General features: G+C 45.9%; 2 protein-coding genes across 4 annotated transcripts in view; both read left to right on the top strand.

The window, feature by feature from the left end:
- The window catches only part of RAB3B (RAB3B, member RAS oncogene family), a 149,563-nt gene extending 129,369 nt beyond the window's left edge, over positions 1–20,194 (top strand). Inside the window, exons 4-5 of one of the 3 annotated variants that reach the window (XM_053249980.1) lie at positions 5,950–6,074; positions 18,297–20,194. In XM_053249980.1, coding sequence (XP_053105955.1) covers positions 5,950–6,074; positions 18,297–18,466 — 295 coding nt within the window. In that variant the 3' untranslated portion in view covers positions 18,467–20,194. Of the gene's footprint in view, positions 1–5,949; positions 6,075–18,278 lie in introns of all 3 variants that reach the window. The other 2 variants (XM_053249979.1, XM_053249981.1) reach the window with 2 other exon arrangements.
- A 3,647-nt stretch (positions 20,195–23,841) lies between these two features.
- Positions 23,842–25,628, top strand: part of NRDC (nardilysin convertase) — a 91,126-nt gene continuing 89,339 nt past the window's right edge. The window contains exon 1 of the mRNA XM_053249962.1: positions 23,842–24,221. Coding sequence (XP_053105937.1) covers positions 23,842–24,221 — 380 coding nt within the window. The remainder of the gene's footprint in view (positions 24,222–25,628) is intronic.

The raw sequence follows: 25,628 nt of genomic DNA, 5'->3' as shown, positions 1-25,628 counted from the left end.
CGTTCCGCTCCTTGGTTTTCCTCGGAGCTTAGGGCGATGAAGCAACTCGGACGACGGCTGGAGCGACGCTGGAGGAAGAGTCGTCACGAATCCGATCGAACACGGGCTAGAACCCATTTTAGGGACTACGCCGTGGCGGTGGGGGCGGCGAAGAAACATTTTTTCTCCGCCTCCATTGCGTCTGCTCAGTGCAGGCAAACAGAGCTGTTTCGTGTGGTGAAAACATTGCTCCACACATCCCCCCGGACAATGGGGGAGGAGCCATCTACAGCTCTTTGTGATCGGTTTGCCTGTCACTTTGCAGATAAAGTCGCTTGCATCCGTGCTGACCTGGACTCCAGAGTTTTGGCAGTTCCGGCAGACGTGCCTTTGGTACCATCTGGTCCCGTTGTGTTGGATTCTTTTCGGTTGGTGCGGCCTGAGGATGTGGACAAGATCCTGGGCAGTGTGCGGGCGACTTCGTGCGCTCTTGACCCTTGCCCTTCATGGCTAATAAAAGCTGCCAGGGAGGGGACAGGCAGATGGCTGGAGGTGATGGTTAATGCTTCATTAAGGGAGGGCAGGATGCCATCGTGCCTTAAGGAGGCAGTGGTAAGACCTCTATTAAAAAAGCCCTCCCTTGATCCCTCCAGCCTGGACAACTATAGACCTGTGTCTAACCTGCCCTTTTTGGGCAAGGTGATGGAGCGTGTGGTGCAGCTGCAGAGGGTCTTGGATGATACGGATTATCTGGACCCTTTTCAATCTGGCTTCCGCCCCGGGTATGGGACTGAGACTGCCTTGGTCGCTCTAGTGGATGACCTACGCCGGGAACTAGACAGGGGGAGTGCGTCCCTGTTGGTTCTGCTGGACCTCTCGGCGGCGTTCGATACCATCGACCATGGTATCCTTCTGGGCCGCCTCTCGAGTATGGGAATCGGAGGCACTGCGTTGCAGTGGTTCCGGTCCTTTCTTGAGGGGAGGGTCCAGAAGGTGGTGCTGGGGGACTACTGCTCGGCCCCGTGGCCGTTGGCCTGTGGGGTCCCGCAGGGTTCGGTCTTGTCCCCCATGCTGTTTAACATCTACATGAAGCCGCTGGGAGAGGTCATCCGGGGATTTGGACTGAGTTGTCAGCAATATGCGGATGACACTCAGCTCTATCTCTCCTTGTCATCGGATCCTAGGGAGGCGGTGGATGTCCTGAACCGGGGACTGGAGGCCGTGATGGGTTGGATGTGGGCTAACAAACTGAAATTGAATCCGGATAAGACGGAGGTGCTGTTGGTCAGTAGGAGAGCCAATCGGGATGTGGAGATTTTACCAGTTCTGGATGGGGTTGCACTCCCCTTGAAGGAACAAGTACGCAGCTTGGGGGTACTACTGGACCCGGCTCTGCTCTTGGAAGCTCAGGTGGAGGCGGTGGCCAGGGGTGCCTTTGCACGGCTTCAGCTGGTGCGCCAGCTGCGTCCCTTTCTCGAGAAGGCAGATCTGGCCACGGTTACCCACGCCTTAGTCACGTCGCGGCTGGATTACTGTAACGCGCTCTACGTGGGGCTGCCCTTGAAGAATATCTGGAAACTGCAGCTAGTGCAAAACGCGGCAGCGAGGGTGTTATCCAGAGCTGCCCGTTGGGAACATATCACCCCCATTTTGAAAGAGCTGCACTGGCTACCGGTTCGTTTCCGGGTCCAATTCAAGGTGCTGGTTTTGACCTTTAAAGCCCTAAACGGTTTGGGCCCAGGGTATTTGAGGGACCGCCTGCTCCCAAGGGTTGCTGCCCGCTTGACGAGGACATCTGAGGGGGCCCTGCTCCGGGTGCCGACAATGAGAGAGGCCCGGCTGTCGTGCACTCGGGACAGGGCCTTCTCTGTTGCTGCCCCCAGACTCTGGAATGCTCTCCCAGTGGTCATTCGCTCCTCGGACTCCATCATGGCTTTTAGAAAGCTTGTAAAGACTTGGCTTTTTACCCAGGCTTTTACATAATCGTTTTTACTGCTGCTTCTGGGTGTTTTTATTTCTTGTATTGTTTTATGCCTGTTTTTATATGTTTTTATACTCTTGCATGTTGTTTTTATTGTGTTTTCATTGTATGTTTTTAACTTTTGTAAACCGCCTTGGGGCTATATTTTAACGAAAGGCAGTATTAAAATGCAAAAATAAATAAATAAATAAATAAATAAATAAATAAATAAATAAATAAATCGACCATGGTATCCTTCTGGGTCGGCTGAGGGAGTTGGGATTGGGTGGCACTGTTTTACAGTGGTTCCGTTCCTACCTCTCTGGCAGATTCCAGATGGTGTTGCTTGGAGACTGTTGCTCTGTGAAGTGGCAGTTACTGTATGGAGTTCCACGTGGCTCCATAATGTCTCCAATGATTTTTAACATCTACATAAAACTGCTTGGAGATAGCATTAGGAGATCTGGTGCAGAGTATTATCAGTCTGCTGACGACACCCAAATCTATTTCTCCATATCAATTTCAAAAGGTAGTGGCATAACTTTCCTAAATGCCTGCCTGGAGGTGGTAATGGGCTGGATGAGGGATAATAAACTGAAATTGAATCAAAATAAGTAGGAGGTACTGATGTGGGGTCAGACCTTGAAAGATGGTCTAGATCTGCCTGTTCCCCCAGAAAGAAGTACGTAGCTTGCTAGTGCTCCTGGATCTAAAACTCTCTCTGATCTCCCAGGTTGAGGCAATGGCCGGGAGTGCTTTTTATCAGCTTTGGCTGATACATCAGCTATGCTAATTTCTGGAGGGAAATGACCTTAAACAGTGGTACATCCATTGGTAACCTCCAGGCTCGACTACTTTAATGCAAACTATGTGGGGATGCCTTTGTATGTAGTCTGGAAACTACAACCGGTGCAGAATGCAGCAGCCAGACTGGTCTCCAGGATAACCCAAAGGGACCATATAATACCGATCTTAAAAGAACTGTACTGGCTGCCAATATGTTTTTTGAGCAAAATACAAAGTGCTGGTTATTACTTATAAAGCCCTTAGCGGTTTGGGTCCAGGGTATTTAAGAAAGCATCTCCTTTGTAATGAATGCTTCCACCTATTAAGATAAGCTGGGAAGGTCTTGTTACAGCTAACACCGGCTTGTTTGGTGGGTACTTGGGACCGGGCCTTCTCTGTGGCTGTCCCGGGCCTCTGGAATGCACTCCCTTTAAAGTCAGAGTTTCACAATTTCTGGCTGTTTTTAAAAAGAGACTTAAGATGTACCTGTTTTCTCATGCTTTTAATTAAATATCATAATTGTTTTAATTATTTTACCCTGTTTTATATTGTATTTTAACATGTACACTGCCTAGAGATGTCAGGCGGTATAGAAATATGATAGATAAATCAATAAAATAAATAATAACAAAATAAAATGCAGTGTTTGTGCATGTGCATGTGCACATACACAAAGATAACTTGATGGGCAAGGATTGTTCTGAGAGATTCAGCCTTTAAACTAAAGATGAAACAGATGTAAGAGATGCAAAATATAGGTAGATGTTTTAAAGGAACTTTTGACTTTATGTATGCATACAGCCTAAATTCCTAACTGAACACAATTCACTGAACCTATACTTCTTAGACTGCATTAGGATGTTTACTAGCTAGTGCATCCACTGTAATACAACATATGAGAATCAGGAGATGGCAATTGGCATTCAGTTAGGAAGGAAGGTAACCCATCAGTTTTATGTCTTCTAGCTCCCCCTGCTGGATTTGAAGGGTTCTTTCTTGTACAAAACTAAAACGTAGCCTAAACTAAACAAAATAATTGAAGCCAGTTATACAGTACATCCACATCATACAGCTTAAATTTATTTATCATAGTTATATACCACCTGATATATACATCTCTTGGCACTGTACAGCATGCAAATTATAATATAAAAATATAAACAATTAAAACACTTTCACAGAATAAAAACAATTAAAAACAACTAGGTTTACCCACCCAGAGCATCTGCACGCTGGTACTTTATTGTTCTCCTTGACCCCTGCCACAGCTCCTGCTGTATAGCTCAGTGTCATAAATTTATTTATACACTCAGTTTTTGATCTCTTGATTTGTTGATAGAATAATTAGTGAGTCAAATGATCTTACTCATGAGAGAACTACGTAAAACTGACCATTAACACTAAAAAATGGAGGAAGGAGACGTCTCAAACCACCTCTGGGGTGATGAAGCCCAGACTTGACTCAACATGTTTCTTTTTTGCTCCCTGTCCTCAAACTTTCATGCAGTCTGAAGGCTTATTTTCTCTTTCCCCACTTTCCCTTCCTTCTCTCATCCCCTTTCCCCTCCTCCCCTCCCTCTTCCCCTCATTTCTTTTCTCTCCCCCCTTTCTTCTCTCCCTTCTTTTTCTCTTGCCTCCCCTCTGCCCCTTTCTTCCTCTCCCTTCTTTTCTCTCTCTCCTCCTTCCTCTCCCTTCTTTTTCTCTCTCCCCCCTCCCCCCCTTTTCTTCCCCTTCCTTCCCTCTCTCTCCTCCTGGAGTCTCTTCTCCCCTATATCCTCCTGTGTGCACTTCTTCTCTCCCCACCCCCAGCTTTCAGTCACCCCCTGGCCTTTCCACTACACCCCCAACAGCGGAAACAGGGTGCCCTCTTCAGCACCCAGAGAACAGCTTCAGCATGTGCGGCCTTCTCCAACAGGTGCTTCTGCTCCTTCTGGAGGGGGCTGGACGTGGGAGTCCTCCATCTCCAACCTCTGCTGGCCCTCTTTGGCTGTGCTTCCCCTCCGGTACCAGCCAGCGAGCTGCCATCTAGGTGCCCTTTCGCAAGGCCACATCACCTCCAGAGCTCAGCAGCAAGATGTGAGTGGTTGCTTGGGGCGCGTGGGAAGTGGAGTTTGGGAGCCTTTGCCCCACCAAATAAAGAGAGCTCCATCACTCAGCCCACCTCCTCCTCAGGCACCTCCAGCGTTCCATGCATGCACATGCCACATATCGCCTAAGCATTTTATATAGAGAGAGGTTTATGCATGTTTAGTCAGAAGGGAGTCCCATGAAGTTGATTGACTGATTAAGTGCCGTCAAGTCAGTGTTGACTTTTAGCGACCACATGGATTCTCTCCAGGATGATCTGTCTTCAACTTGGCCTTTAAGGTCTCTCAGTGGTGCATTTATGTATTCAGTAGTGCACTCATGAAGTTATTTATTTATATATTGCTTTTCAACATAGAAGTTCTCAAAGTAGTGAACATAGGAAAAAAGAATAAGAGGGAAAAGATGGTTCTTTGTCCAAAGGGCTCACAATCTAAAAATAAATACAAGATGTATATCAGCAGCAACAGCTGCTTGGGGAATGCTGTACTACTCACTGGAGCTGAATCAGGACAACAGGATTAAAGAGTTGTTAATGGAGGGAAAAAATTTTACTTGATTATTTGTATCTGAACATTATTTATATAGTACCATCCATGTACATAGTACTGCACAATGTTTGAGAGGACCAGTCCTTGCCCATTTGGGCATACAATGTAGATACTGGCATAGGGTCAGTACATCTGAATCACCCCTCTCATGCACTCCAAAGCCTTGGGAACATGTAAAGAGGCAGGTTCTGGACCCAGAACTCTTGGAATCAAGAAACTAAGAGGCAGCTAACAGAGAATGTTTACAATCAATCACTTTTCTTAAACATTATTTGTAAAGGGATGATTTCTTATCTTAAATTCCCTGAAACAGGGAGTTTTATATTAACAAACATACAGCCGTTATGGGTTAAAATAGAAGTCAATGTAATAGATAGTTAACTATATAGTTATATCTATATAGTTATATCTATATAGTTATAGATTTGGTTGCAATACTGTTGTATATATTGACAAGATTGTCTGTTTACAAGCTGGGTCCATCCCACACCCCATTTTGGGTTGGAGGTTTTCTTATTTCATTGCTCATACTGTCTGTGGGATAGTTTTGGCTGTTGCTCTCAATGCAGATCTTTTCTTCTTTCACAGGGCCACTCAAATAAAGACGTACTCCTGGGATAATGCCCAAGTCATCCTGGTTGGAAACAAGTGTGATATGGAGGATGAAAGAATCATTCCTTTTGAAAAAGGAAAACATCTGGCTGATCAGTTGGGTACATATTAATGCTTCTTTCTCTCTCCACTCTTCTACCTACACTCCAGTTAGCCCCATCTCCTTTCTCCAAGATTTCCCAGATTATAAGGTTTCAGTTCAATGAATAGGCAGTTGTTACCCATTTGGTAATTCTTTTATCTCCCCTCCTGTTTTATCACATTTGTATCTCCCCTTTCCTCTAGGAAGCTGTTGTCTCAGGACAATACTCCTGAGAACTATCTTATGTTATCCTCACAACAATCCTATTAGATAAGACAGGCTGAAAAACTGCAACTGTGCTAAGATCACACACTGAGTTTCCTCGTTGAACATGGGATTTGTAATCTGGAAATATAGATCTCCAAAATCCAAATTCTAATGCTGTATGTACTACTTTCATACATTCACTGTCTACTAGTCACTTCTAATTAGGAGATATCACATTTTCCCAGCAATGAGTCCATCCTTTTTATCTGGGAAAATAATGCTCCCCAACTAATATTGCTATTTGGTTGCTGTGTGAAATGTGGATCATGAGTGCCCGCTGGCTATTGTTTATGATATCATTAGTGAAGGCATATAAAAAGCAACATTGCTATCCCCCACAGCAGGTCCATTTTCTTATATGAGAACAGCATATTGCACAAGGGCTAGATCAGGTATAGTGCTATGGATAATATTTTTAAAAGCTCGAAGGGTCCTTTCTTTCCTGAATGTCTTGAGTATGTCCTCAGTTGTTATCCTCCAACACCAACATGCTTCTTGATTTCCATCTTATTTTGGCCATCTGCTTCAAACATTCACAAATATTCCCCAGCCTTGAACTATCCTCTCTTGCACATTCTTCCTTCTTCAACTACCATCACATCCCCCTCCCTCCCTCCACCATCTAGCTCTTTGACTCAATGGTCTGTGTTCTTCTAGCTTTGCTTACTGTCTTCCAATCTGCTTTTTAGAATTGCACTCACTTAGATCTGTTTTCAGTGTCAGCTTTCCAGCATATTATGTAGGAGCATCAAAGCATAATAATTATGTTTACTCTTTCCTGCGTGTAATATATTAAAGGGGGGAAATTTAGCTGTCCCGAGCACTAGTGTACTGGAGGGGCGGGGTATAAATATTTTGAATAAATAAATTGCACATCTCATCTGTGAGAAGGTACATAAGCCATGCCTTTATGTAGGCCATGCATGACTATCCCTTTGAACTTTTCACCAGAAGCAGAGGAAAAGGAAGTCTAGCTTGCTTGCATTTCCTATTTTAGCTCTTCTGAATAATATCCAAAGTTTTTGCCTTTATCTCTGTTTTCAACATTTGTTCCATTCAACCATGTGTGTACCACTCATGTGTGAAGACATTGTCTTTGTGTGTAACAGAGCCATGTCCCCTGCCACCATACATGTTCACAAGTGTGTGTGCAGGGGCTGCATTTGGCCATTGCAGAGAATGGGAGGCCTGTGCACACCTGCCATATTGCCCTCCAGACTAAAGTAACCTCCTCTTTGTTGGCCATCCCTTCAGGATATTTATATTAAACTGGCCATTATGATAGTCAAGCCTCTCTCATGTCTCTGTATTGTTTCCATTTGTATCAGCTTTGAGGTCCTAATAATAGTTCTTTAACTTAGTTCTACTTAAAATTCTCCTTTTTGTCCTTAACTATCTGTTCTCCCCAAGCTGTTGTATCCTATCTGCTCTGCCAAGATTCAACCCATCGGCCCCCTTTCCTTCCTTATCCTTCTCATGTCTTTGTGCATTCAGTCAGGCTTCTCTCAATGCCTAGACAACTTCTCTCCTTCTTCATGACTCTCCTCATGAAAACGTTTATCTAGAACACCACAATTGGCCTTCCTTCTCCACATGCTATTGCCCCTGCTTACTTTTGAACTCCTCCTTCCCTATCATGTTGTTTTGTCATGAGCTGGTTTGGAAAATGTGTCTGAGGCAGCCCTGCCCATAGACAATTAAACCTGTGCACAAACTTGTCCTGCTTCCCTTCCTGGTATGCCATTCCCCAACACAGGTGGGGCTAGCTCAAAAGTATTGCCCAAACCAACTCCACAGAAGTATTCTGAGCAATTTGGCTGCATGGTAAGAACATAACATAAGAACAGCCCTGCTAGAAAACACCCAAGGCCTATCTGGTCCAGCATCATGTTTCACACAATGGCTCACCAGATGCCTCTGGGAAACCCACAGGCAAGAGATGAAGGCATGCCCTCTCTCCTGCTGTTGCTCCCCTGCAAATGGTATTCAGAGGCATCCTAACTCTGAGCCTGGAGGCAGTTTATAGCCATCAAAACTAGTAGCCATTGATAGATCTGTCCTCCATGAATTTGTCCAAGCCCCTTTTAAAGGGGGCTTTCAGACCCCTGGTTATAGTGTTGTGAGAGAGGGAGAAAAATTTATCTCTATCCACTCTCTCCAGACCATGCATAATGTTACAGATCTCTGTCATGTCTCCCTTCAGTCATCTTTTTTCTAAACTAAAAAGCCCCAGATGATGTAGCCTTGCCACATAAGAAAAGAGCTCCAGGCCCCTAATCATTTTGGTTGCCTTCTTCCGCATCTTTTTACAGTTCTACAAAGCCCTGGTGATATGGTGATTAAAACCGTACACAGTTCTCCAAATGTGGTTGCACCATAGTCTTGCATAAGGGCATTATAATAGTAGGAGTTTTGTTTTCAATCCCCGTACTAATGATCCCAGGCATATTACAGAGAATATTTGCCTTTTTCACAACTGCCACACACTGAGTCAACACTTGCAACGAGCTGTTCACCACAGCCCCAAGATTCTTCTCCTGAGTAACCAACAGTTCAGACCCCATCAGGATATATGCAAAGTTGGGGTTTTTTGCTCCAATGTGCATCATCTTACACTTATTTATATTGAACCACATTTGTCATTTTGTTGCCCAGTCACCCAGTTTGGAGTGATCCTTTTGGAGCTCCTTACAGTCCATTTTGGATTTCCCCTTACCAGTTGCCAATCCACACATGAACCTGTCCCCTTATCCCATGACTGCTAAGTTTGCTCAAGAGCCTTTGATGAGGAATGTTGTCAAAAGCTTTTTGAAAGTCCAAGTATCCTATATCAACTGGATCACCTTTATCCACATGCCTGCTGACACTCTCAAATAACTTGGTGAGGCAAGATTTACTTTTGCAGAAGCCATGCTGGTTCTTCTTCACAGCATGGCCTTTTCTTCTGTACTAGTGGACCTGGGCACAGAGCATCTGCGCCTCTAGTTGGGCCTAGCCATCCGCCCCGCTATGCCGGCATGCAAATGGCTGGCTGACTGGCCATTCCCTCCACTGCCGTCCCCTCGGGCCACGCTGTCCCGCTGGCCCACCACCACTTTCTCCATGCAGCTGGACCAGGGCCTGCTGCCACCACCGCATCACCCCAGTGGGTGGGCCAAGGCCAGGCCATCCCGCTGCAGCCTCCCACATCCTCCTCCCAGCTGGCGGGGCTTTGCCTGCCATCCACCTGCCCACCTCCTAGCCACTACCATTATTTCTCCCCGCCACCGCCTCCTCTTCCTGGCCGGCTGGGGTTTGCTCGCCATCTGCCCACCTCTTCCAGCTGGAGGGGCTTCGCCTGCCAGCCCTCCACCTCTGCCTTTTAGGCGCCGCCATTATTTTCCTCAACTTCAATGCTGGAACTCTTGTGCGCGCTCTAGAGCATCTGCGCGTGAGTACTTGATTGCTCCCCTCACCTCAGAGATCTCCCCACCCTCACCTGAGCTGCACTCCTGCTCCTCCTCCATCCAGTTGCTTCCATCCCCCTCACCCTTCTTGGTCATGGCTGCAGCATTGCTGCCGCCTATTGGCCAAGCTGTAGCCCCCTATCCCCAGAGACTTCCCCACTAGGGATGTGCACAGAACCACGGAGGCGTGGTCCGGCACTGGGGGGGAGTGTGTCTTTAAGGGCCGGGGGGTAGTACTTCCCCCCCACTGCTCTTCCCCCTCCAGTGCTGGACTTTCCTAAAACGTTCTTAGGGTGGCAGAGTTCCTCCCTGTCGCCCCTACCCCTGTTGTTGTCTTCAAAGTTAACAAGCAGAAAAAGTGGCGCCACGAATGCGCGTCTGTTGGTACCGCTGGCGCCCCCCCCCCCCACATACATCATTGTGATGTATGTGGTGCACGTGCCGGCGACGGACACCCCCCCCCCCGCGACGGGCGCATGTATGGCACCAGCTTTTTCTGCTTGTTAACTTTGAAGACAACGATGGGGGCAGGGGCAGCAGGGAGGAACTCTGCCGCCCCAAGAACGTTTTAGGAAAGTCCAGTGCTGGAGGAAGAAGAGTGGAGAGTGGGGGGGGGGTACTACCCCCCCTTAAAGACACACTCCCGCCCCCTGCTGAACCACTGGACCGGCCAAATTCCGGACCGGTCTGGAGGCCTTTTGTATGGCCCTGGACCAGTCTGTGCACACTCCTATTCCCCACCCTCACCCGAACCCCGCTCCTGCTCTTCCACCAGGAGCAGCAGCAGTGGTTGACCGGGCCGTTCCTTGTTGCTGCCACCACCATGGCTGCTCATTCCCCTCAGGCTGCTGACAGGCCCAGGCCCAGGCCCAGGCCCGTCCTTTGCCTGCCTGCCTGCCTCCCTTGGACAATGACCTCAGTAGCCCCAAACAGCAGCAGTGGTTGACTGGGCCCTTCCTTGCTGCTAGTGCTACCATGGCCGCTCATTCCCTTCAGGCTAGTGACAGGCTCAGGACAGTCCCTTGCCCTTCCTTCTGTCTCTCTTCTCCCTCCCTTCTTTTTCTCTCTTTCTCTCTCCTCCACTCGCTCTTCCCCACTCTTTCTTCCGCCTCCCTTCGTGATTTCTCTCTCTCTCTCTCCCTCCTTCCCTGAGTTAACAGATTTTGTTCATCTTGTTTCCTCATCTAATTTACACAACGGCAGCCTCATTCTCCAGAAGGGGCTCTTTCCTCCCTCACGACGCGTCTTTTTGCAGACCCCTGTCTGCTATCCATATATATTCCTCTTCTCTACAATCAAGAACATCTTCCGACCAGTAACAGTTGCATTCCAGCTGACCTTAACCATCACAGACTCCTCCTCCCTATCTGCATATGGAATCCCCACTGCCCAATCACCATGGTGCTTCTGCTCTCACAGGCTCCTTCTCCTTATCTGCATATGGAATCCCAACTGCCCATTCAGGTGCTTCTGCTTGCGAACTCTGTCAGCCAATCTCCTCCTCCCCCTCTGTTGTCAGCCAATCGCCTTCTTTCTGCCACGTCCCCACGCATGGCCCATCTTGGAGAATATAGATGTTTAACAATTTGTGATCACTTCTGGATCTTGTGCACACATCATCACTAAATATTATGGAATATTGTAACAGCAACCCAGTTGCTGGGTTGATCTTCTCCAGGCAGAAGTTCTTCCAGTGAGCTTCATGGTTGAATGAGGATTTGAGCCCAGCTCTCTGTCCAATACAAACACCACATTCACTCTTTGCTGCTGTTGCTTTCCAGCAAACACATTACATTATCTGTCAAAACGCTGACTAGTGGAACTGCTGAGAACTGTTCTGAGCAACACAACAGCTGAGAATGGAAAGATCCTGGCACACACAAAAACGTTTTTCACTTAGCTTTTCATTTGATTATTTTGTTAACACTGATTGTTCATTTGGAAAAACTAGTCAGAAGCAGCGTTGATAATTAACTGGAATAATTTCAATTCAATTACTGTCTTTTTTTTCCTTCCCCAACGTTTTGAATGCTAATCAGCATGATCTCCAACATTCAAATTGCTAATGTTCCACATTGATTATCTGACGTATTTTGTTTCACCCTTTCTATGTACCCTTTCCAATTTTTGAGGACATCATGCAATACATCACACAAGCCTAATTAAAAAAATGTCCAGACAACTTTATAGTGTAAATATTTGCTTGTTTGGCAGCAGAGTTTTCCATGTGTTTATGGGCTTTCTTAAAACCCTAATTTTAATGAAAACTCTCATGCTGAACCCAGCGCTCAAATCCTGAGCTCTGAAGGGCAGACAGCATTGTTGAAAACAAGGGATCATAATCAAATTTTCTTCCTGACTTTAGAGCTGGTTCAGTGTATGACCATGAATTTCCATTTGTGATTTTCTAGCTAGAAAGCTTTAGTTTTTTTCTAAATGAATTTCATATAGATGTGTTTATATCTCCCTAAGAATCTGTTGCTCTTCCTCTACCCAAGCCCAGGTATCATAAGATAGCATTTTAAACATTCTTGTATAAACTTTGTCTTGTTAGTTGCTCAGTGCCTACAACAAAGCCAGTTAAGGTTTCTGTTCCAATTGCTTCTTCCTTGTGTAGGAAACAGGAGACTAGACTTCTCACTAGTAAAATGCCTGTCATGATGGGTTTTATGTCTTGACTCCTAGAGAAATGAATGATTTCCATTTATATCTATGGGAGAAAACAAATGGGCTACAACTGATGATAGTATGGATGCAGGAGTCAAACTGGACTGCCATAAAAAATACTAGTGATTCCAGTGTCAAATGGACACATTTTAGCACTGTCTTGATAGCCTTCATTACTGTAGCCTCTGAAACCTCTAGCTCCCAACTGCATCTGTGAAAGGAGGAAGGCAGAAAGTGAGACACACTCCAGGTGCAGTGTGTGTCTGAGAAATGGGTCTCTGGGCCAAACTAGATGAGACTTTAAGATTTTATTTAAAACAGACTGGCTACCACACCTTTCAGGACCAAGCCTCAGAGATGCAAGTTTGGGGCAGTATACAAATTTGAAAAATAAAATAATGTGTCATTTAGTCATGCATGGATGTCTTAAAAAAACACACAGCAGCCACCAGGGGAGCCTGCAGTCTGGACAGGGATCATGTCTGGGCAAAGGGTTAAGTTCTCCAAGGAGGTGCTGATCTGGATCACTCCTTTCTGTGTAGCTATTTACCACCACTCCCTCAAAACCCAAACCATGTGTTTAAGTCATGTCTACTTTGGTCTTGAGCACAGACTGATTGCCTCTCCCTCATTAGAATCTTGTGCTGAATTATCTGACATCTGGATGATCCCTCCAGAAGAGCAGGGTGTCCTGCTCCCAAAGCCCATTGTGACCCGAAGATACTGAACTGGCATGTATTGTATGCATATGACAGGAGTCCATGCAGTTGCTTAAAGGCTTCTGCTTCTCTGGCCTTCCTGATTCCAGTAGGTCTAACCCTAAACAGCACTGCACAGGAGAGGACAGAACCTGGTCCACTGGTAGACTACTGGTTAGAAAGTTAACCTAGTGGTTGCTGGGACTCTTGCATAGAGTATTGGACCTTTAGCGAAGCAAGAGTGGATACTCAGAACACCACAACACAGATGATTTATTTAATGTATTTCTATGAGCAGATGTGGTCTGACATATACCCTGGTCCCAAGCCACATATTAGGGGTGTGCAATTCGGGTTTTCGGGTGATTCGGCTCGGACCCGAACCGAATCACACCTGTTCTGTTTTGTGCCCGAATCTGGGTCACCCGAATCACCCTTGATTCGGTTTGGATTCGGATTTAATCCAAATCCGAATCGATTCGGGGGGTAAAAAGGGGCCCAGGGGCAAAATTTTGGGGTGGGGTGGTAGTGACCAATGGGTAGAGTCTACCACCCCAATTTCAGGGGGATTGGGAAAAATCCTGATTTTTGGTGAATTTTTAAAGTTTTAGTGACTTTGGGGCAGTTCGGGGGCATAGCATGGGATCTGGGCAAAAGGGGTGGGGTGGGGTGGTAGTGCCTAATGGGTGCAGGCTACCACCCCAATTTCAGGGGGATTGGGCAGAGGGCTGATTTTTGGTAAATTTCTGAAATTTTCATGTTTTGGGGCATATTGGGGCATATTGGGGCAGAAGGTGGGGCCTGGGGCAGAATAGTGGGGTGGGGTGGTAGTGCCTAATGGGTGTAGGCTACCACCCCAATTTCAGGGGGTTTGGACAAAGGGGTGATTTTTTGAGAATTTTTGAAGTTTTAGTGACTTTGGGGCAGTTTGGGGGCAGAAAGTGGATCTGCCCCAAAATAGTGGGGTGGGGTGGTAGTGCCTAATGGGTGGAGGCTACCACCCCAATTTCAGGGGGATTGGGCAGAGGGCTGATTTTTTGAGAATTTTTGAAGTTTGGGTGTCTTTGGGGCAGAAAGTGGATCTGCCCCAAAGGAGTGGGGTGGGCTGGTAGATAGTGTCTAATGGGTGGAGGCTACCACCCATCCCCAATTTAAGAGTGATTGGGCAGGGGGTGAATTTTGGTGAATATTTATGAGGCTTGTCTTCATAAGGTGAAGTGTGCTAAATTGTTTACTTCCTCATATTATTCATAGTAAAGGAAAGTGTGAAAAAGTGAAAGTGGGGTCATGAGAGTTGTTTAATTGAAAAAAATCTCATTTGCTATGATAGAATGAGAATTCACACAGAAAAAACCCCCGATGTCCCCCAAATTTTTTCGGGCACGAGCCGAATCACCCGAATTTTGGACCTGAAAAATTCGGGTGATTCGGTTCATGGTTGATTTTTGGCGATTTTTTAAAGTTTTAGTGACTTTGAGGTGTGAATTCTCATTCTATCATAGCAAATGAGATTTTTTTCAATTAAACAACTCTCATGACCCCACTTTCACTTTTTCACACTTTCCTTTACTATGAATAATATGAGGAAGTAAACAATTTAGCACACTTCACCTTATGAAGACAAGCCTCATAAAAATAAATTCACCAAAATTCACCCCCTGCCCAATCACTCTTAAATTGGGGATGGGTGGTAGCCTCCACCCATTAGACACTATCTACCAGCCCACCCCACTCCTTTGGGGCAGATCCACTTTCTGCCCCCAATCTGCCCCAAAGACACCCAAACTTCAAAAATTCTCAAAAAATCAGCCCTCTGCCCAATCCCCCTGAAATTGGGGTGGTAGCCTCCACCCATTAGGCACTACCACCCCACCCCACTATTTTGGGGCAGATCCACTTTCTGCCCCCAAACTGCCCCAAAGTCACTAAAACTTCAAAAATTCTCAAAAAATCACCCCTTTGTCCAAACCCCCTGAAATTGGGGTGGTAGCCTACACCCATTAGGCACTACCACCCCACCCCACTATTCTGCCCCAGGCCCCACCTTCTGCCCCAATATGCCCCAATATGCCCCAAAGACATGAAAATTTCAGAAATTTACCAAAAATCAGCCCTCTGCCCAATCCCCCTGAAATTGGGGTGGTAGCCTGCACCCATTAGGCACTACCACCCACCCCACCCCTTTTGCCCAGATCCCATGCTATGCCCCCGAACTGCCCCAAAGTCACTAAAACTTTAAAAAATCGCCAAAAATCAACCATGAACCGAATCACCCGAATTTTTCAGGTCCAAAATTCGGGTGATTCGGCTCGTGCCTGAAAAAATTTGGGGGACATCGGGGGTGATTCGGTCTGGCCCCGAATCACCCAAAATTGTTCGTTTCAGGCACAGATCGTTCTGTGCCCGAAATTTTTTGCACATCCCTACCACATATGGCTTAAAAAAAACAACCAGTACTGAATCTGACTGTGAAACGGCCAGGTTAGGTATAATACCTATGCAGCTACTACTACCTACAAGCATCCTTGTGGCAGCGTTCTGAATCAGTTGAGGCTACCAAACAGTCTTCAAAGGCTGCCCTCCAATCTGGATGCAGCCATTTTGCATGGGTAACAGGTCAGAGCCAATTTCTTCAAATAGGGCTGCAGCTGGTACACCAGCCAAAGCTGGTAAAAGGCACTCCTGGATGCTGCCACTACCTGGGCCTCCAGGGACACTACTAAGTTCAGGAGAACCCCCATAAGCTATCAACATGGCCTTTCAGGGGAGTGTGACCCAACTAAGACCAGATTTACCTCACTGTCCAGATTGCTGGTTTTACTGCCCCAGATTACCTCTGTCTCATCAGGATTGTTTGCCCCCATGCAACCCAGAATGGCTTCCAAACACCAGTTCAGGACATCAATTGCCTCCCTGGCAACAGCAGATTTAATTGGGCTGGGTGTCATCAGCATACTGATAACATAGCCCAGGGGTGCATAACTCAAATGTCCTAGTGGGCCAGAAACAACCATGATGACGTGTATATATGTGTGTGTAGTCAATTTTCAATGCATTGATTATTGCAGTAAAATTATAAAGAGAAATATGAAAGCAATTACTAGTTAGTTGTGGGTCCTTCACTCCCCACAAGGGCCCACAATTTTAATCAAGGATAATGGCCAGAAAACAAGCCCTGTCCTTGCTCAGTCAGTGGGCACCCAACTGTTCAAGCCTTATACAAGTGCCAAACTTTGGGGCTCCTACTGTTGCTGGCTACCTGGGCCATCAAAAGTGTCCCCACGGGCCAGATCTGGCCCCTGGGCCTTATGTTGTGCGGAGCTGATATAGCCTATACCAGCAGATAACCTTTCCCATCAGTTTCATGAATATGTTGAACAGAATGGGGGAACACAGAACCCTGCACTACCCGAGACTAATGCCCAGGGAATCGAGCAAGTGACCCCAGCACCATCTTCTGGGTACAGTTCTCCAGGTAGATTTGAGCCACCATAAAATGGTGCCCCCAAGTACCAACCCAGAGAGATGACTCAGAACAATACCATGGCCAATGGTATTAAGCCACCTAAAGGTCCCGAAGAATCAACAGGATGACGCTCTTCCTGCCCACCTCCTGGTGTAGAGCAACTACCAGAGTGACCAAGGCAGCTTACGTCCCATACCTGGGGCTGGAAGCTAGACTAAAAAGGATCTAAGTAATTGGTCAGCTCAGCACCTGAGATGCCACCATGTGCTCCAACACCTTGCTCTGAAATGGCAAGTTGGAGACTAGCCAAAAGTTGTTCAGGATGGCTGGATAGTTTTTTCAGAAGGGCCTAACCACCACCTTCAGCAGGAGGCCACCTCCCTGTTTCAGGGATCACCCCTGCAGTCTAGGAACCCAGCTCATCCCTAGCTGACCTCAACATGAAGGTAGTGGCACTTTTACCCCTGGACTTTGGGGCCAAAATCCAGGGCCTCCACACCTCCTAGGGCCCCCCCAATCCTCTTTAGACTGTCCTGGGTGGAATGATTGCTGCTGGCCTGCATGTGTTGGGCAGCTGAGTGCTATTATGACCTGTGGTGGGTGCTTTGGGGAAAAAAATTGTGGGATAGGAATATGTTAAGTTGTGTGTTGAAATGTTTCTGCTACTGCATATTTGCATAAATGTATCCATGTAAAAAAACAACAACCTGTGTTTGTCATGGGGTGTGTGTGTGTATGTGGATGATGCTCAACTGGCAGTGAGAGGGAGGCCTTCAGTTGGGGTGGGGCCTCCAAAAGCATTTAGGTCCAGGCTGCAAAATTACCTAAATGCACTTCTGCATGAAGGGCAAGAGTCAAGCCCTTGGTAGTAGGTCTCAGACTTCCAAGAAGCCTGTCCACCTCTTTGGACAACACAGAATTAAAACCTACCCATTACAACAGGACCAGGAAGCAGATTGGGAGCATTTAGTCCTGACTCTCCAAAGGCTTAAGCATTTAAGTTAAATTTATGAGTGGTTTTATCTGCAAAATGTAAAACAAATTGATCACAGAAGGCTGGAGAGGGTTCAGTCTAATGGTCTCTTATACCTTAACAATTAAGACAATCTTAAGTGTGCACTCTTGCTCTGTGAATTCAACACACATGAGAGATGACCACTGGGATTCTGCTAGGGAGAGGGAATGTCCCTGGGCCCAGAAGGCAGGGGGTCCCACTGGCTGGGACACAGTCTGCTCTTTGCTCTCCTCTCCCGCCTACCTGACTCAGTGGCAAACTGCTGACTTCTGGTCAGAGTGTGAGAGAGATTATTTGCATTGGAGTGAGACAGCACATGCCAAGAATTTTTTAATTTTCCACCATGTCCAAATAGTTCTTCAGCAAAGAGATGGGAATGGAAGGAGAGAGGGAGAAGCCGAACTTAACTTCTTATCCCAGGGTCCACTTCAACCTTGCTATATTCCCACACATCTCCAACATCTTATAAGAAACTCAGAAGTTCTGATAAATGAAAATAATGCAAGGCCACTTTAAACCTCCTTTATTCTTGATTTCACATGTAATTCAGTTAAAAGGCAGCTATTTGTAATTTGAACAGACCACTTACAATCAATGTAACATAAAAGAAGCAATCTTGTGATAAGCAGATATTGATTTGTGTACTTTTTAAAATAAAAAACAGGGTTTGATTATTTTGAAGCTAGTGCCAAGGAGAACATCAACGTGAAGCAGGTATTTGAGCGCCTTGTAGACATCATCTGTGAGAAGATGTCAGACAGCATGGATTCAGAAGCTTCTAGAACTACTGCTGGGAAGAATGTGCGCCTGACATATAATCCACCTCCTTTGCAGCAGAACTGTTCCTGTTAGTGCCTCAGAATAGTTAAGAAAGCTGTTACTGGGTAGGAGACAGTTTATTATTCTACAGTATTTAAAAAGATAAGTTCAGTGCTGGTGTAGCTAAATATTTGTTCAATGTTCCCAAAGGTCTGTTTATGTTTTCTTTGTTGAATAATAGAAGAACTGTAAGTAAAACTATTGTTGCAATTAAAAGTTGTGCTATAGTTTAAGTATTTTATATAGTCTCAAATTTCTGAATGCTTTTCATGTTGTTATACTTTTACTGCCTAGCCAGGTAATCCTTACATGTCAGGATCGATTAACCAGAACTAACAGTTAAGAGCTAATTTTTGATAAGATGGTCATGCCATACACATTTGCTCCTAAATTAGGTTTGCACCTCCAGAACGAAGGGTAAGAGCAACATTTCCAAATCCATGGGGGCAGGGGGAAACAATATTGTTTGTGTAAACTTCTGTTGTCTTTTTGCCCATTTAAGAACTTGTATAGCTAACACACCTGAGTGTAATTTAAAAAACAGTGCTCTTTATTGAGGCAAAGCTCCATGCTTGATCACCCTCATACAAATAAATCCGTGCCACCCAAATTACCATGTGCCAAAAATAACGGGTGGCAGGGTAAAGGTGCACATTACCAGAGTGCCTGCAAGACAGTCAAGGGCAACTAAAGTCAGGATCAGTAGAATGGAACATTTTCCCTATGAAGCAGAGGCACACAACTCAAATAACTGATGGCCTATGTTCCTGGCCGCTGTGGAAAGAGCTTATTCAGGAAAGCTAAATCAGATGGGTGTCTAGTCGCTTCAGCTATCCAGGCTTCCCCAACCTGCGGCCCTCCAGATGTTGCTGAATTACAACTCCCAGCATACCCTAGCCACATTGTGGCTGGGTATGCTGGGAGTTGTAGTTCAGCAACATCTGGAGGGTCACAGGTTGGGGAGGCCTGATTATACCACTGGGGATAGATCAATCCAAAGATAACCAGGTATAAATAGCTGCCGCCACCTATTGAGAACTCAAGTTGGCAGAGATATCTAAAACAAAGCCGCTGACAACAGCATTGGCTAGCCTTGGAAGTGGCAGGGTAGTAAGGGTGTCTGAATCACCTTCGGATGTCTGTGGAATGCCTTTTGGATCCCAGTCATGATTACAATTTGCCCATAAGGCCACTGAAGTTTACATATAAGTTACTTTTCCACAGCTGTTTATCTGAAGTATTATTGGCAATACAGCTGTTCTCAAAATTTATACAAAAATTAAATACCACACTTGTGGAAGCAACATTAACTCTCAATAAAAGGTTTTGACATACCAGTTTAACTGAAAAAGGTGGAGTGACTACTGAGTAGCCATTGTTTAGTCAAGAATCAAATGTAGACTTCTAAAAAGAGCACATATTCCCAACTTTCTTACCAATATCCCTTCCCTTCATTAAGGAAAGTTGAGCTCAGGAGCCAAATCCTTGAAATGTGGAGGATGGGGCATTTGAAGACTGCCTTTGGCATGCTACTGTTTAGAACACCACACAGGAACTGTCCCTTTGACTCAGTAGCTATATTAAGTGCTATAGTAAATTACAATGCTTTCGGTAGAGAATTTGAGTTCTTGTCTTCATTATAAATGAGGAAGTTCTAGTTTATTTATGTTCTAGTATTTAGAAGGCATTGTGTAGTGCCTGAAGCATACATGTTGTTCCTAATTACAAGATGACAGAATAAAAATCTGTTTAGTCACTATGCATGATTTGTTTTTGAGTATTGATTTATAACTGCTAATATCCACAGTGGTTAAAAAAGTATCTTCCATACAGGAGATATTTTTATGCACAACATGTGGACAGTTGTACAGTCATAATATTTGGCAGTAACCTTTTATACTAGAATTTCAGTTGGCAGGCGGTAGACCATATCCTAATCTTTTATGGAAAGCTGCTCTGCCAATAGGAGTTCCTTCTGCAAGTGGAATGGATCCTTGTGTAAGTGCAGGTCTTCCTCTTCCAATAACAGAACAGTGCTATAAATAATGGTGGAGAGCAAGGTAATAAAGCCAACTAACTGGCCTAGGCACAGAGCATCTGTGGCTCTAGTTTGCCCCTCGTTCTTGGCCCCGCTCTATTGTTCAAGGTCCTCCCCCCTCCCAGCACCTCTTTCTCTCAGCCAGTTCTCTCACCCATTCACTTTTCCCTGGCAGCTTGCTTGGGAACTCTCGCGAGAGCTGCCACACATGGGGTTAGTGATTGGTACGTCTTAGAGAAATTTTTATAGATATAGATGTTCGACAGCATTAGCACTGAATACGGTAAGAGTGCTTCACATACATTGCAGTGGTTGCCATCCTGACTAACAAAACATGTATGCAAAGATGCTCTGCGAGGATGTGCTGGGAGCCTGCCCACAACTCTAAACTTTTAAGCAACACTCATGTTCTGCAGGATTGGAAACCTTCGCTGAGGGTCAGCAACAGGTTCCCAATCCTGTAGAGCAGGGGCATAGATTTCTCAGTTTCCAGTGGGAGGGACACGTGGGAGGAGTGGTCTTGTGGTAACAAGCATGAATTCTCTCATTTGCTAAGCTTAAAAAAACCTACTAAAAGTAAATAAAAGATAAAATAGCTAGTGACTTAACTAGGAGAACCCAGAAGACTGATAAACTAACTCCTACAGACAAAACATTACAGACCATTCCAAGAGCACAAAAAAAGGAGCCTCTCAGCCAAGTGGAGAACAGCTATCTTGTTATCAGTGCTCCTGCTCAGAAGTCCACCAAACTTGCTGGGATTCTTCAGCCCTCTGGCTACTGCAGTCCACCGGCTGTTCTCCACTTGGCTGAGAGCCACAAGGCCGAGAGCCCTTGTGCTCGTGCCCCTGGCTCAGCTGGATCTTAAATGGCAGTTATTACCTGCAAGGGGTGGAGCACAGGCAAGTACTCAGGGTCCTGCTCAGCACAGCCATCTTACCATCAATCTGCCCTGGCTCCTGGGCCGGGGGTGCTGGGGTGGCCCAGAGCGAGTGAGATTTTAATACAAACCATGAGTCCACTCTCATTTGCTACCAAAGAATCTACACTCAGAACACCTCAGAAACAACAGAACCCTATACCCCATGGGGGTGGACGGCACCCTATGTGCACTACACCACCACTCGCTCTGGGCCACCCCAGCACCCCCAAGTGCAGCTATGGGGCTGCTGAAACCTCCATTATACCTTATGGGAAAACCCCCTAAAGACATGTAAACTTCAACAATTCACCAAAAACCAGCCCTTTGCCCAGTCCCTCTGCAATTTGGGTGGTAGCCTTCACCCATTAGGCACTATCACCCCACCCACTCTTTTTGCCCTGGGACCTGAAAATCAGGTAAACATCAGATCGGACCTTTTTGCATTGAAATCAATGGGAGGCAATAGGTAGGAAATTCAAATAGACATCAGAACTCAAAATGGAGAAGAAGGAAGGACTTAATCGGCCACAAAATGGAGGACCAAAACTACAAATAATTTGGAGCTGAAATGGGGGTGTTTCGTTTCAGCTCCAAAACATTTCGGGAGGTCGAGAGGGTGATTTGTTTCAACAATGAATCACCTGAAACAGGCAGTTTCGGGTACAGATTGTTTTGTACCCGAAACATTTCACACATCCCTAGTGCTCAATGAACACAGGATGATGCTCTAGCTACATCAGTACTGTACACACTACACTGTGCCATTACAGCTACATACATTTGCTTTTCCCAGACACACCTATAAACAGTCCAGGAATGACACTGGAAGAGAAAGTCTATCACATATATTACTATTTGACATTGGTGAAAGTGTTAATAGTACATATCTTCCTCCCCTGCCCCACTGTAACATGCAAGATTTTAGTCCCCATAATGAACAGAGTACAGGAATACGATGTGGGGCAAGGGAAGACAAGAACATCAGGAAACAAGAACTGTAAAGAGAATAGAGACCCTGTGTGGGGGCAGGGGGGTTGATGCTGAGAGGTTTATTAGTCATGTTAGTTCTCAAAGGTCAGTCCAATTCTACTATGCATCCAAATGTGTGTCTAGGTAGTTAATGTTTTTCTTGTGTTGCATTTGACTTTATTGTACATATGCAGTCCAACTGAATAAATCCCTTCATGCTGCACAGGAATGGGCTGAAAGTCTTAAGAACGTTTAAGCACAGCTTTTGCTATTGCATGCAAATCCGCAGCATAGCACCTAAACATCTTGCCCTAAATGCTCCTAGTGAATCAAAAGCCAGATACTCCAAAAGACAACAACCCTATAAAAGTTTTGTGATCTTTAGAAGAACTGAAGAGAGAGCTCTCTCTCACCCATTCTTAGTGCACTGCAACTTAGTATAAACCATCATGGGCCAGTACTCAGGGGTAGCACAACAAACCCTAAAAACAGACAAAGCAAGGAAAAGTTATATTGTTCTTCTTTCCTCTCTAGAAGGACATAACTTTGAAAGGGAAGGAACTGGGGTGTGTAATTTTAGTAGAAGAGAGAGAACAAGGAACCATTTCATGTTTTATTTTAGATAACAAAACAGCTGTGCAGTACTAATGTTGAAGGACAAAAGAAAAGAAACACTATATCCTAATCAGCATTTACAACTCCTCCATGTGAATAACCAGCAAACCATTACAGAAAAAGATACAGAAAAGATGCTAGTGTTATTAAAAGACTCAGAAATGGATACTCAAAAGTATCTGTGTATATATACACAGAAAGAGAGAGAAAGTAAATACAAAGAATATAAATGCAGCTCTAAAAAATAAAAGGCAATAAACTCTGCACCAACCACCTAAGTTATACACCAAATAACACCTTTAAAACATTTCACTGATTCTGGAATACTCACACCTTCCTTTCTCCTCCACCACAAACCCTGCCTACAGCACAAAACTCTTACAAGCAAGTTATTTCTTCTTATATAGCCCAGCTGAGGGGCGGAAACCATTGTTCCCACCTGCGTGACGCTTTAACGTGGCTGATATCACTTATACGGAGTAGGCGTGGATGTTTTGCTATGATTGACAGCTTGTTGGCCCAATCCAAGCGAAGCCATATTTAAACGGCAATTACACACAAAACAAATATCAAAATTACGTTTTGAAGGGGAAAATGGATAAATAAATACTTGGAAAATTTCACACCACATGAACCTAGATTTTTTTTCTGTATAGAACTGCATACTTCTCCGCTCCCTCCTCCTCAGGCTCAGCGTTGGCCTATCAGAGTCGAGCTGTGCCGCAGGAGTCTAGGATTTGCTGGCGTGTGGCACGTGAACGCCGTGTTGCGTCTGGATTGGCTGAGAGCGGGACCAGGGCCTTCGCAGTGGACTGTGGCTGAGAGTTGGAGTTGCCGGGTCAGGGGTTGGCCGGCCGGCGGTGGATGCGGAGGGCTGCAGCTGCGTGGGCACGCGCGAACTCCAAGGTGAAGCAACTGCGAGCGGGGCGAGCTTTCAGCAGCCCTCGTGCCGGCGCAGGTGACCATCCAGACGGACCCCGGCGGATCCTCAGCGGGCCTCCCTCGTGCCGCTCCCTCGCAGCTCCCGCCGTGGCAGCCATGCCTGGCAGGGCCAAGGCCTCGCCCGTCTGCGGCCCCGACCAGCCGCAGGACCGGGAGGGCAGCCGCGGGGCCAAAGCCAGCGCGGCCCAGGAGGAGCCCGAGGGCGAAGGAGGAGGCGCGGCCACCGCTGCTGCTTGCGGGCCCAGCGCCAGCCTGGGGGACCCGGAGATTGTCAAGTCTCCCAGCGACCCCAAACAGTACAGGTGAGCGGCGTGGAGGGAGAGTGACGGAGGGGGAGCCGTCAGAGAGGCGGCCGGGTTTGCATTGAGTACCCAGGAAAGGGAAGTTGCTGTCCCGAGTGAAGGGAGACCCCCCCTCCCGCTCACTTCAGGGTGGCCCAATTTCAGCCCCTCTCGGCTCCACCGCATCTGAGGAGTATTTCTTTTGGCGAGCTGATGTAATAGCTAGAGAGTTGGACCCGGAACTGGAGAGAGGTGGGTACGAATCCCTCTTCGGAGTTGGGTAGGCATCCTGGTAGGCAAGTCACGCTCTCTCCGTCTTAGCCTAGTCTACCTCATAAGGTTGTTGTGAGGATAACATGGAATGTAACCCCAGGTACGTGGCTCTCAGCTCTTTAGGTGAGGGACAAACGAAAGTGGCTTAGGAATCTCATTTCAGAACATCATACATCCCATAACCAGTAATTCATGTACCTAATTTCCTGTATCTCCAGCTTTTTTGAAAGACTCGGTGTCTTATTTCCCCAAGTATATTTATTTATAAAACTTGATCCTGGGCATGTAAGTAAGCATTAGATTGCATCCTTTCTACAAAAATAAAGGGGGGGGGGGTGTTATCCAGAGTTATGTTAATAAATAGCACTACTTCCAGCTTCTTCAGAAGTAGCCTCACATCAAGGGTCTATAGTAGCCAGTGCTACTATAGTCAGTGCTACTGACTTTGAGCCAGTGTGGTGCTGTGGTTTGAGTGCTGGACTAGGACCGGGAGACCCGAGTTCAAATCCCCATTCAGCCATGAAACTAGCTGGGTGACTCTGGGCCAGTCACTTCTCTCTCAGCCTAACCTACTTCACGGGGTTGTTGTGAAAGAGAAATTTAAGTATGTAGTACATTGCTCTGGGCTCCTTGGAGGAAGAGCGGGATATAAATGTAAAATAATAATAATAATAATAATAATAATAATCCTATGACCATTTACCATGATGTCATGATAGCTTAAGCAAGTGTCTGATTCCTAACTGTGTTCATTCCATGGGGGCTTCTTCACATCTTACAAAGTTATTGAATGTGCTGTGTATGTGTTGTAAAGTAATGCATAAATTTGGTCTGAGGAGCCAGGGCCAGTCAGGGCTCCATGCATTATTTATATATGTTTAAAACTGTTACAAGGAACACACATTCTGAAGTTGATCTCTACCAAAAAAAATAAAATGTCACTGGTGTTGTGAACAGAATATTGAGAGCCAGCATGGTGTAGTGGTTAGAGTGCTGGACTAGGACTGGGGAGACCCGAGTTCAAATCCCCATTCAGCCATGATACTAGCTGAGTAACTCTAGGCCAGTCACTTCTCTCTCAGCCTAACCTACTTCACCGGGTTATTGTGAGGAGAAACTCAAATATGTAGTACACCACTCTGGGCTCCTTGGAGG

Source organism: Hemicordylus capensis, chromosome 4 (genome assembly GCF_027244095.1).
Source record: "Hemicordylus capensis ecotype Gifberg chromosome 4, rHemCap1.1.pri, whole genome shotgun sequence".
In the NCBI taxonomy this organism is placed as follows: Eukaryota; Metazoa; Chordata; class Lepidosauria; order Squamata; family Cordylidae; genus Hemicordylus; species Hemicordylus capensis.
Note: the sequence above shows the minus strand (reverse complement) of the source record. Positions and strands in the feature narration are given on the sequence as shown.